Source organism: Sceloporus occidentalis, unplaced genomic scaffold, assembly GCF_023333645.1.
Source record: "Sceloporus occidentalis isolate IW3139 unplaced genomic scaffold, rSceOcc1.0.p SCAF_2, whole genome shotgun sequence".
NCBI classification, from domain to species: Eukaryota; Metazoa; Chordata; class Lepidosauria; order Squamata; family Phrynosomatidae; genus Sceloporus; species Sceloporus occidentalis.
The window spans coordinates 19955442-19969098 of NW_028316982.1; the positions used below are offsets into that span (position 1 = coordinate 19955442).

At 38.9% G+C, this 13657-nt stretch overlaps 1 protein-coding gene across 1 annotated transcript in view; it reads right to left on the reverse strand.

Annotated features, from left to right (window-relative positions):
* The window catches only part of LOC149318018 (protein kinase C iota type), a 68120-nt gene that overhangs the window by 4466 nt on the left and 49997 nt on the right, over nucleotides 1-13657 (reverse strand). The window contains exons 10-17 of the mRNA XM_089508863.1: nucleotides 9515-9612; nucleotides 8260-8346; nucleotides 7194-7329; nucleotides 4561-4648; nucleotides 2946-3071; nucleotides 2346-2425; nucleotides 1473-1562; nucleotides 802-917 (exon numbers count right to left, since the gene is read on the reverse strand). Of these exons, the coding sequence (XP_089364989.1) occupies nucleotides 802-917; nucleotides 1473-1562; nucleotides 2346-2425; nucleotides 2946-3071; nucleotides 4561-4648; nucleotides 7194-7329; nucleotides 8260-8346; nucleotides 9515-9612 (821 nt within the window). The remainder of the gene's footprint in view (nucleotides 1-801; nucleotides 918-1472; nucleotides 1563-2345; nucleotides 2426-2945; nucleotides 3072-4560; nucleotides 4649-7193; nucleotides 7330-8259; nucleotides 8347-9514; nucleotides 9613-13657) is intronic.

Consider the following 13657-nt stretch of genomic DNA (forward strand, 5'->3'; position numbering starts at 1 on the left):
CCATGAAGAACCATATCTGTAATATGTATAACCCAACCCATACACACTCAGCTCCTTTGGGAGACATATACTTCAGTCAACCAAAATTAGGCTGACTTTACACAGGGGGCACTTTCTTCAGCCACCTGCAGGCTGTGGAACAACCTGCTGGAAGAGGTCTGTCAGCTGGATACACTATCTGAGTTTAAATGAGCAAGAAAGCCCAGTCTCTTTCAGCCAGCCCATCCAGATTATTTTCCAATTATGGTTTTTAAAATATTTATTGATGAATTTTAATGTCTTGGATTTATATGCTCTTTCAGCTGATGTTGTTGTTATTCCCCGCCTCAATCCACAGGGAGAGGCAGGCAAGATAATAATAATAATAATAATAATAATAATAATAATAGGTATAAAAGAGCTTCCTATACTATACTGGCTAAACAATTACAAGCATCACCCCAAGGATCTTAGTCTCATAAGTGCTATTAATCAGAGCTTGCTGGGTAATCCATTAAATGTTTTTCCGTTTATCATAGTGGGTCAGTCATTCTTGGTTTCATAGAAACATATGATTAAACCAATTAAATGAAGGATCCATTCAGCAAGTGTTTATAAGCAAGTGGTTAGAATGTCTACAAACAAGACTTCATGCCAAAAGCCTTTGCCATCTATTCTAGCAAATCGTATTTAGAGAGATTATGTTAGCGGACACCACAGCTACATGCCACTTTGATAAATCTCAGGTTTACAAAACAGTATCTTAGGTTTAAAGAACAGTAGTCTGCCTGATTTACTACCTTTAAAATATAATTTACTTACTCATCATCAGGAGTGAGCTGAACAGGTTCATTGGTGAACTGGGAATCAAAGTTGTCCAGGCCAAATTCTCCAGATATGTTTGGTTTAAATGGAGGAACCACCTGTTTTTGTTCCATCTAGGAGTAAGTTCACAAAACATTTTTTTTTAAAAAAAGAATTCATATAACTACTGAAGACATTAAAGCTTTTTTGACAGGACAAATAGATTTTGCACTTCATCCCTCTTGTGCACATCAAAACATGCAATGACATGTTAAAGGTGCTCCTGAAGTACTCAGATGACACTAAGTTGCAGAGTCCATGGGTCTCCCTAACTGCCTATAAAATAGTGCTAGTAAAAGTGATAGCAAGTGGCCCAATGCTGATCTGTGAACTATCAGCTGTGAATCCATGGAAAGTCTCCAGGAAACAATGCAATTATGATTACACACACACACCAATCTGTCACATCAGATAGCCTAAGAAATGCTTCTGTAAAGTACATCTTCCTGCCCAAAAAGATTTTTACAATCTCTTGCTATTTCAGAAGCAATACAAATAAGAATGTGAAAGCCTATGGGGAACATTCAAAGTGTTCACTTTAGTTTCAATGGCAACAGCTAGTGAATCCAAACAACCCTTCAGAAATTCATTATACTTTATTCACTTTTTTTAAAGCAACGCACACTTACCAGATCCCAATCAACATTACGGAAAAATGGATGTCCCTGAATGTCTGCAAACCCTGTTTGAGGATGGCACCCCAAGCGTTCTTTTGGATCCTTTAAAAGGAAAAAAAATATATTAGTTGAAGTCAAACTAATAATATAGGTTGAGTACCTTTTATCCAAAATGCTTGGGGTCAGAGATGTTCTGTGTTTGGGATTTTTTTTGGATTCTGGAACATATTTGCATATACATAATGAGAGGTAATGAGGTTGGTCAGAGTCTGGGGATCTATGAAATATCAGGAATCCAAATGTAGTGCTTGGCATGAATCAACACCTCCTACCATTTCAGATGCTTGTGTCTCTCTCCAGCCTTAGCTCAGAAAGTTTTGGATTTTTGAGTATGTTGAATTTTGGGGAATTCCGCATAAGGGATACTCAGCATGTACTGAAACTGAGTGAAAAATTAAGTGTGCTGATTGTATAAATCTTGGACTATTATGGATCTGAAAATATAGTCTGATTTTTTTGGGGTGAGAGGGATTGTTCTTGGCCCCGCCACAGTTGCCTAATGGGTTGAATTAATGTAAGAAAGGGGACTTGTATTCTACATTTTTTCCTAATGGACATACATGGCATAGAAATGTTGTCATAAATAACATTATAATTGCAAATACAAGACATGTCTCACTTTCTTGGTTATATGTTAAAATAAAAACTAAAATTGAATTAAAAAATTAAAAGTAAAAAAGATGAGCCCTCCCTTTGCCATCTATGTCATCAGACCTCTGAGGGAGAGAAAGGCCTGTCAGCTCCATCAGGCCTGGCCTAAAGAAAGAAGATGAGCCCTCCCTCCAGTCCATCTGCCACGGTCCAGTTTGATACTTAAGTCCTTACCTTATTTAGAAAGCTTTTTAGAACACTTGCTGCCTTCACAGAAAGGGATCGTGGGATACGGATTTGCTTCTCCAAAATAACTAGAAAAAAATAAAGAGATTTACAATTTTATGGATTTTGATTGAGAAATCTAAAGACACATGGAGACTGAAATAAAGGTCTGAATACATTAGAAATTTACTTTTTTCTGCCATATAGCAGCTTTTTATTGATTTCACAGAAATGTCTTGCACCTCCCTAAGAAATATGCTCTTCTGGATAACTTCCGGTCTTATTTGCTTCTTGTTGGGTGCTTTGGACAACTGAAGCATTAAAAGGGCTTGCAAAATTTTTGTGTGATAGCAAACTGACTCCATAATCTTCATTTATTGTCTCTGTAATCCCAAAATATCCAAAAGAGGGGGGATATTTTCAGTTGCCTGAAGGCAGCAGTAAATTAGCCCAAAAGAAGGCCATTCTTAGGCTAGTTTTGTACAATAGTTGCTCAAATAAACATGAATCTAATGGGTATTTGCAGGAGAAAAGTTCTGCTTTGTTATATGTTTCAGCATCTAATTGCTGTCCTAATACAAATGAACTTGGCCATTTAGAATTACTCACCTTGGAAAAGATAGTCTTCTGTATTTTGATCAGGATTATCAGAACTTCCAACAATATCAAAAGGCGATCTTCCTGCCATCATTTCAAACATCAGCACACCCAAAGCCCACCAGTCCACACTAAACCCTATAAGTTAGAATAAGGAAGTGCAACACATAAACAATTTGATATCATCACCTATATATTGGACAAAGCATTAAATATTTAAACATGTGATACGATGTTAACAAATATAACATGAAGATGAACTTGCTTAAAATAGTGATTTAACCAAGGAATTAGAAGTAATCTGCATGAACAAGAAACTCTAGGCTTGTTCAATGTCTTCATGATCATTATGGCCTATTTCTCTTGAAGATGAGATGATAAAGCTGCTTCTCCTTCACAGAAAAAGATTTGCACAAATAACATAACATATATTGGTGGCGTGTGAAAGATTCAACCATAGCCTGCTCATACACACCTTGGTTTGCAGGGATTTTTATTTTTGTATGGTGTTTCATGTGTGGCACTATACCCAACATAAAGTAACGCAGTGGATAAAAAGAGTTTATCACCTCATTTGACACTGTGAAAACTAGGCCTACATCTGAGATCCTTCATGAGTCACTGTGTATAGTGGACCCTTGTTATACGCTGGGGTTTGGTCCCAAGATCCCCCGTGTATAACAAAACCCGTGTATGCTCAAGTCCCATCAAATATAATGACATAGCAAAATGGTGTCCCATATAAAAAATGGAAAATCAAGGTTTGATATTTGAAATTTATACTTTCAAAAATATTTTCAAACCGTGGATGCTTGAATCAGTGTATAAAAAATCCACGTATAAGAAGGGCCGACTGTATATTCATGGGAATTCAGCACCACATAACTCCCAAGCATTGACATATCCCAGCATAATTCTTCTCAATCTGCTTTAGTGGAATCAAGTGGAGATTTGAATGCATACCCCTGTACATTATGCAGTAGCATTTGCCCTAGGCATTGAGCCCTGTGTTATCAGATTAAGAACGGGTCATTACAAAATACAGTCGGCCCTTCTTATACACAAATTTTTTATACACGGATTCAAGCATCCATGGTTTGAAAATATTCAAAAAAATTTAAATTTCAAATATCAAACCTTGATTTTTCATTTTTTATATGGGACACCATTTTGCTATGTCATTAATGGGACTTGAGCATACATGGATTTTGTTATCCACGGGGGATCTTGGGACCAAACCCCAGTATATAACAAGGGTCCACTGTATTATAAATTTGGATCCAGTTCCAGGTGGACTTCATATTAATGGCCTGTAACTGGAATGTCTTTTCCTTCTGCTATTCCAGTAAGGGTTGAACCTAATGTATTTAATTAGGCCAGCATGAAAAATGGAGCAGTTGCCCGGGGGGGGGGGGGGAGGGCAACCCAAAACATGATGGCTCTCTTAAAGTAGGAGCTAGCCCTAAATGTTTTTATTCACAAAATACTTTGCTTGGTTTGTCAATGGCATATTACTGCAAATTTAACAATACGTTCTACTGAATGAACATCAATTCTTACACAGTAAGACAACAAACATAACACACAGCCGAATTTCAAACTGTCTTCACAACATGGCAAGATTTACCATAATCTTCTCCACGTAAGATCTCTGGAGCAATGTAGTTGGGAGTGCCACAGAAAGTGCTGGTTGTGTCTCCAGGCCTTAATCCTTCCTTTTTAAAATGTAAAGGAAGGAGAAAAATATGTTACAGTTAATAGTAAACAAACTGCTTAAATATTCAAACTTACTTTTTTAAAACTGATATGAACTACATTTAAGAACAGACATACTGGCCACTTTTTTATTTATATATAGGAGAGGAGAAGAGGTAGAACTCATTTAGCACTGCAGGATAATTGTTTCTGCAGTGCAAAGTGGGTTGTACCCGTTCTCCTCTCCGCCATGAAACTGACTGGGTGACCTTTGGCAAGTCACATGCTCTCAGTCTCAGGGGAAGGAAATGACAAACCTCCTCTGAACAAATCTTGCCAAGAAAACCTCGTGACAGGGTCACCATAAGTTGGAAACAACTTGATGGCACACTACACAAACACACATAATTGTTTCTACTTCACTTTCTAATTTTGTGAGAATGCTTGTATTTCATTATGTTATCTGAATAGAGGTCTTGATGCTGATCATCTTCTGGCCATTGCCCATTACCAATAGGCTTTATCCTTATCTAACTTCTTAGCCAACTTCTTCTAAGATGTGTGTGTATGTTCCTTCATGTCTCCTGTTGATGGCAAGCCCATTAATTTCAGAGGGTTCTTCTTAGGCATAAAATACTCAGAAGTGGTTCTGCCAGTTTCTTCCTCTGAAATATAGCCAATAGCACCTGGTATACTCTGGTGATCTCCCATTAAAAATGTTGTATCAAATATACTGAGTAAAACATAGCACAAATTCAGTGCTAACGGGTGAGAAAAATCTACAAGTTAGTACAAAAAGTAGAGGTGAAAAGATCTTTATGTATAAGGAATGTATGACGATTGATTCTGGGTTAGATGCAAAGCAAAGAAATCAGCTGATATACTGTCACATGAAGTGCATTGTTCTTGTATATAATATATTACATCCACCAGAAGTTTAGCCAGGAACAGAAGCTTTCAGTTCTTAAGCAATGCTCACACCTTATATAAAGAGCACCACCCTTCTGTTTAACCACTATGTAGGAAAGTACTATTTTATTGATGCTTAAAGTTTTGAGCTGGCAGAATGGGGAAAACATTTACAGTGAACAATAATTCTGTTGGAATTACTAAAACTGGCTGGATTTGCATGTCACAACAAGCTAGCACCAATGGGCTGGGCTCTAGCTGCCTGATCATTTTTATTTGTATTAGAAGTGGTCAAAATAAACCACAGCCAAACCTGTCAGGATCTGTCTGGCTTGCCTCACCACCACCAAGACAAACAAGTAAAACTACAACAAACCATGGGTTATCTCCCAGGTTTGTGAGGAAAGTAAAAGAACTGGCTTCAGGCATACTAACAAATAAATTATGAAGCAAACTCTACATTTTGCTCAGCCACTACCATGACAAATAAGAGCAAGCAGGCAGCGAGAACCAGCATGTTGGATTGTCCACACTAAGCCATGGTTCACATGAAACCCTGACCTTTCATGACATATAAACATGCTTACGTGGTAGCATTTCTACATTTATTTATATCCCCTATTTCTTGCCTAGCAATTAAATCACTGAGGGAATATTGCCAAAAGGAAATATATCAGGAGCTGGATCTTCTAGTTTGCCTGCTATGTTTTGGAGTGTTGGGCTAAATGGGTAGAGCTTCATTTGCTTCTTATTTGCTGGCTTGGAATGTGTTATACAGTTTTCCTTCATTTAAAAAACTGGAAATATTTTGCTGACTTAGGCCCTATACAGACAGGCCAAAATAAAGCTGCTTCGAGTCACTTTGGAGGAATGGTGTTTCAATGATACATGCGTCCTAAGAGTCTGGAAGCTGCATCAAAGCTGCACTCCAGACTGGAGTGTGGCTTTGGTGCGGCTTCTGGACTCTTAGGACACATGTATCATTGAAACACCATTCCTCCAAAGTGACTCGAAGCAGCTTTATTTTGGCCTGTCTCTGTATAGGGCCTTACTTTGTCTTAAGTACTTTGCAAAAAGCACTTACCCTAAACCTGCCTTCATGACACAACTTTTTCAAAACAAGGAAATATTAAATCTCTTGCACAGCTATGAGGAAACCTGAGGTCCTCCTAGAAAACAAATTCAGGGCTGCTAACTGAAGACTATGAAAAACTAATGCCAAAACCCACAATCCAATAGCTAGCCTAGGCCCACTAAATGAATACTGAATGGATGATTCAGTAAGCCTACCCTAATTGGAAATAGCAACTAAAATTACGTCAATGCTTTACAAACACTTCATTGGTAGAAAATCTACTTACTAGATATTTTAGATTTCTGTTCAGGTGTGAAACAAATATATGAACAGTCTTCTCATATTTTGGGCACCTGAATAGTAGCAATTTACTGCTGCTACTGTTGAGCATAAATTGAGAAAACAATACATCCTTACCAAGACACAAGCAGTTCATTGATAAATCTTTTTCTTTACATTTTCAGTTGCAGGATGATTTTATCATTGCATATATTTTAACACAGCCAATACATACCCCCCTTTTAAAGACACCCCATTAGGAATATCAAGTCTATAAAATATTGGAGGATTTTGACTCTCACCTTACACATGCCATAGTCAGTCAGTTTGATATGTCCCTCAGAATCCAGCAGCACATTGTCCAGCTTCAGATCCCTATAAATTATTCCTCTTTCATGAAGATAGTTTAATGCTAAACTGATTTCTGCAGAATAAAACCTAAAACGAAATTATAGTATCTCATTTTATTTAGAGACCTTCAGGAATATGGTGGGACCAACCACCACCAGCAGCATATATTCCAGTTCCCAAGATGAAACTGTGCTCCCATTCTAAGCTTACTAGCCATAATAAACAATAAAAATAAAATATTTATTTAAATCTCGCCTCTTCTGTTTTGGGGATTGAGATGGGTAAGAGCATCTCAAGCCTCCCAGCCAATCCTAGAAACCAGGTCTCCATATCTTTTGTGCAGGAAGTATTCCTAATTCTAATTCATTTAGAAATTCATTCTTATCATGTTAGTTAAAGCTTCTATATTTTTTTTTGTCAGATGTACACTCTCTTCACAGAAAGTTAAGCAACTCAAGTTCTAGCTCTCTTAGCTGGAATATGACAGGTATTGTATGGTCAATGACAGCAACCAGTCATTTCTAAATTTGATATTGACAGGCCAAAAATATAATGCAAAAGAAATTCAACAGCAGAATATCAATCTCCTAGCTGTTCAGGCAGGGACTAATACAGTTTGCCTGCAGATATCAAACTGGAGGGCAATGCCTCAAACTAGAAGTTTGAATCCAGAATATCAATGCATACAGAAGCATGGAACAGAGAATTCTTCCCCTTTTTCTGCTATTCTGGAAAGGAATAACAGAATGCAGCATCACAAAATAGCGGCAGTGGGGGCAATCATACCTTTACACTTAAAGTAAAAATAAGAAAAATTAAATATGATCTACTTTTAGCATCTTTGAAACAGATTATTTGAAGCACCGAAATGCAACTGTTTCATTTCAAGAACTAAGCTGAGAAACAATAAATGTTAACTTTTGGAGACAAGAAAAAGATAATCCATCTAACTTGACACCTTTGTTTTCTGTCTGAACCCATAGTAAAGTGTAAAACCCACACTAGAGAAAGAGATACCTGGCATGTTCTTCTGGCAATTTCCTTTGGCGTTGCATATGAAACATGAGATCCCCTCCATTTACGTACTCTATAACAAAAAATAACCTGAAACACACAAGTAAAATATATAAAGGGTTAATTTATGTCCTATTTATGTCCATCTTCTTATTGTGTGTTTAATTCCAAAAATTATTCCTGCCTCCACTTTGTTAATCCAATCCCAACAATAGTCATATATGTCCACTGGTGCTCATCTTGTACGTTTTCTCTATGCAATCATGTTCACTATTTCCCCCCTTATTCCTTTATGGACACTGGGGTGGAGAAAGAGAAAAGGAGACAGAACCACTACCTTACAGCACAACAGAATTGTTTCAGTGTTCCTTACAGGACCTCTTCTCAATGTTCTACCCCTTCCTCCACCAAAATTTGTCTGAGGATGTATTCTTAAAAAATATGTCACAGCAGGTAGGTAAGCAAATGTATTAAATTAATCAAACAAATGCTATATCACTCTTGAAAAATTACTGAAAATAATTTTATAATTTTATACTCTTTTCTTATGAACCTTCTGCCAGTTATACCAGGTTCTCATTCTTAAAATCAAGTACTTCATCTGCCTCATATACTATCTTGTTTTCAGAAAGACACCTGACCAACTAAAGCATGGGTCTTACATCACTGCTCCTTAAATATTTTTCCATGTTTAAGTTACTTTTTTATCCTAATTAGAGCAATCAACTTTACTCCCAGGTAGGATGTAAGAAAGCAGCCACACAATACTTCCTGCATATTCTGGCATTCAGTTTTTCAATACTGGCTAGAATCTTACTCACAACACCATGCCCTCATCCTTCCACCTTTATTACCTACATTTCTTATTAACCTCATCAACAAATCTTCTGTATGTTATTTTAATATTTTACCATCCATAACTCTTTGAATGGTTTCTTTTTTTAATGACTGCTTCTCTTCTGAAAACCACTTCTGAAACTAAATTTCTCTTTACCATCTTCTCTAAAGCAGGAAAGAACCAGCCATTAAAATCTTTTCCTGAAGAAACTGCGTATAATTGTGTTGCATTCTGCCAATTCCTTGTAAGTTTTAATTAGTAAAATGCAACATATTTATATGCAGTTTCCTTAGGAAAATATTTTATTTTATTTTAGGAAAATATTTTAATAATTGGTTTCTTCCTGCCTTTGGTTTTTTCATGGTTTGCAATGAAATTTAAAAAAAAAAATAACAAGCAAAGATTTTACTGCACAGTTACCTGCTCTCTGTCTGGAAACAGGAGTGAAGACCAACAAGGAAAGGATGATTAGATGCCTGCTCAAAGACATGTTTTTCTGTCTGAACCCAATCAATATCCTAAGAGAAAATACACACAGTCAAAATAGTAATTTCTTAATATTTCTGGTGTCAATAAATCTGCAATGGGAATGGCTCCACAGTAATTTATCAACAAGCCAAATAATAATGAACTTGTATCTGTCTGTCTGTCTGTCTACCTACAGCTCCTGCAGCTGTACTGGACCATGGTCAGAATATTGTAAAGTGAAAAAGTTTTTTGGAGGTGTGCCTCCATTATCCAATGTGCATGCTTGGATGAGCCTCAGTACCTTCTCCTCAATTATTTACTTCAGCAACTCTAAATACAGCAAAGATGTGGAAAGACAGGAAGGTGGGTTGTGACCATTTATAGATGACCACTAAAGGAATGCGCAAAATACATAATGGAAACTTTCGAAGCTCCTTATTTTACTTTCTCATGGTCTCTATGACTCACACGTGTGGGTGACTAGTGACGCAGGTTACTGGAGGCAGGATCCATGTCAAATGAAGTCGGGGCTGTACAGCCAAAAGAAAGTAGCTCTGGATCTGTTGTTCGAACAGTAACACAGGACTATGATCATGTGCTACTTTGGAGATCAGGTAAGGAAACTCTGTGCCACAGTGCTTCTGACATAGCTACAGAGGCATCCCTCACAATCCCAATGCATAATTGAGCCAGTTCATAAGCGACCCTAATAGCTTCCACCACCCATTTGGAGAGCCTTTGGGGGAAAGTTGAAAGCCCCATCTTGACTTCCGGGAAAGATGGCGAAGTAGCAAGTCATTTGCGACAGTAGCGGGTAGCAAATGACCCCTCTTGCAGGCCGATTAGCTTTAAAATAACAGAAGATAAGAAGAGCTAGAGATCACCCCGAGGTACGGGAATCCGGACGGGTCCAGAGGGGTCCCTAGGAAGGGTGATTCCATCAGATCCTCTCACGTTCATGAGAGGCCCTGTGGGAAACCCTGGGGACGAGGACAACTGCGGCGGCAAGATAAAGGGCTACCATGGTAGCAAACTTCGCTGAACCCCCCCCCCCCCCTAAACTGCTCAAAAAGCTATGAGTGGAAAGTTGGTGGAGTGGGGTAAAGAAAATCCTCACTTGAAAAACGCATCGGAAGCAAAGAGGAAGGAGGGAGGAGGAAAGGAAGGAAGGAGAGTGATTAAATGGAGGCAGCGCTATATAAGAGAAACATATAGTGAATAAAGAAATCATAAATTAAAGGCAAGAATAAAGAAGAAGGAGTTGAAGGCAAAACCGCATAAGGGAAGAGGAAAGAGAGAAAAGGAAAAATATTGAAGTAAGAAGGGGAGAGAAAGGACTGGGGGGAGAGTCCCAGAACTGAAGAGAAGAAACTAAGGTGTCTGGAGGAAAGCCTGAGAGAAAAATATAGAAGGAACGAGAGAGAGAGGCAGCAGGAGTGGAGGAAAGGAAAAAAAAAAGCCCCATTTTAGGCACAGAATGAGCGTGGGAACTATGTCTTGTAAAGGGTCAGACAACTTTGGGTCTGATTGCTTGACATTGAGCTCCAGGGCACTAGCCATCTGTACTGTCTGTTCCACAAAGGACCTGTCGTTGTGGCAGAATCATGAGGCGGGCTTGTGGCAGGCAAGGGTATGGGGAAAAGAGTAAGTGGAGAGATATCCAACAATGGCAATGAAAGTGGTAATTTGCATCCTAACTGTAAGGGAAGCAATGAAGGAGATATCTTGTGAAGAGAGTGGGTTCAAAGAGGAACTGGAGGGGAGGAAGGTCTGCAGTAGGCTCTGGTCAAAGAATGGTACCATGTTCTTTCCATGTAGGCCTAGTGTGGAAAGAGACCAAGAGTGTGACCTCCTAGGGGGACAGTCCCAAGAATAATGTCAGTCACAGAAGTGTCAATGAGGAAAGCAGTACCAGTAATGGAATGGGTATCGTAATAGTGAGGAGTCTTGTTGTATGCATAGTTGTATTTGTAGTTGCAATCAGTTGTATAGTTAGAATAAGTTGAGGAATATGCAGGAGAGTGGTGATGGTCACAGGAGTAGGGTGAAAGGGATTGTTTCCTCCGTTTTAGATCGTGGAGGAGCCCTTAGCTTGGTAAGTGGTATTGAGGAGGAGGAGACAGGGAGGCTGCCTGTGCCGAACTCACAAAAGTTGGGGACCCGTGGATTCTTGGGGAGGAAGAAAGGTACTATGGTAGTGCAATGTCCTCCACTGGAGCTGGTGAAGTGACCTCTGCCACTGATTGTACCAGAATTGGGGTGCGTATGAAACAGTGGGAAGATTCAATGTTTTCCCCCTCTGAGGGAGGCCTGCGGTGTAAACACCTTGCAGTGGGTACAGAAGGACACATTATGGGATTTCTCAAGAGAAGACAGTGGGAATGCCTGTCAGAATCAGGTGTTTTAGAACTGCCTGTCATGCATTTCTTAAATGAACGAGTCAAAGATACGGTTGAACACAGAAGCCAAGCCCCCTGCCCCGAAAGGTAGCTTACAAAAGATAAAGAATGGTCAAGAAAGTCATTGGTTAAACCATAAATTCACAAGGGAAAAGGTTTTGAAGAAAACAGTTGGTAAATAGACCAAAAAGCTCTAGAGCAGTGGTCCCCAAACTGTGCCTTTTAAGAGTTCTGGACTTCAGCTCCCAGAAGCCTCAGGCATGTTGGCCAATAGTCTGGGATTCTGGGAGCTGAAGTCCAAAATCCCTTACAGAGCACAGTTTAGAGACCACCACTCTGGAGTGTTCCTATAAAGCTGCTGTTAGTGGTGGAAAGAAAGGAACTAAGGTCTTTAAGCAAGAATTGAGGGTTAAGGCTGCCATGAGATAGGCAGGGCCAAGGCCAAAGTTTTTTCTATATATAGCTGTATAGATTCCAAATGAAGCACAAATAAACCATTCATGTGAGTCACAGACACTATAAAGAAGAATTAGAGAACTATATCTAAAACAGACAAAGGGCTCAAATCAAGATAACCAGAAGAAAAGTTTTAAATGCTGCTTACTGAGTCATATATGAAAAGGATCTGAAACATAATGGAGAGGAAAAGGTACTGGTATGCAGACAGGAGGGTAGCACTCCTGGCAGAAGATGCTATCAGCTCTAGAATGTCCCAAATGTTTTGCATATGTACTAGCATACCACAATATATGGGTGATGTACAAAGACACCAACAAAGAACTAAGTTGACTACTAAACATGAGATAAACAGCCAAATGGCATCCATTTCTGGCCCTTGGTAAGCAAACATGGCTAGCAACTAAAAATACACAAGCGAATAATTACTGACTGTACCCTAAAGGAACAAAATTCTGTTTGATCTTAGAAGCTAAGCAGGGTCAGCCCCAGTTAGTACTTGGATAGGATAAAACCAAATGAATACCAGGTACAGTAGGCCATAGCTCAGAAGAAGGAACTGGCAAAACTACCTTGAGTATTCCTTACTTACAAAAACCCAATGAAATGCATGGGGTCACTATAAATCAATAAGCAACTTGAAGGCATGTGTGTGCACATGAATGCACATATGTACACACACACATACTCTGAAGAGAGCAAGCCACATCTTGTTTCTAAATGTGGAAAGGCAACAGTGATGCACTCTGACCCCAGATGCAGTAATCTGTTGCCACTTCCCATGTGCCTTTAGAATGTAACTGAAGTCTTGTGCCAATACAGTTTCAAAACATGACTAAATCCCTCATTCTCCTGAAGTTGCCTGTAAAGGTCACTTCCTTTTTGTGATTTATACACCTACAACACCCACTCTGCTGTCTCAAAGTGTACATATTATTTAATTTCAATACATTATTTGGCCTAAAAATGACATTAACCTCTTTGTTTACCACTTCTTTAATTATAGCATGTATATCCGCTGGGTATCTATGCAGCTCTCCAGCCACAGTAATAACAATGCAAAGGTGTGGAGACCCAAATGTTTGCTGGACTGACTGTGGTGCTCCTGAAGGTTGTGAATATAAACATTATATTCTCCTCCTCTGCATACTGAGCTCTCACTCAGTTGCTGAGACTGTGAGGAGGTTGCATCCAATCCACTAATGAGGGTATCTTTTTTGTCTACCTTAGCTCTGTCCCC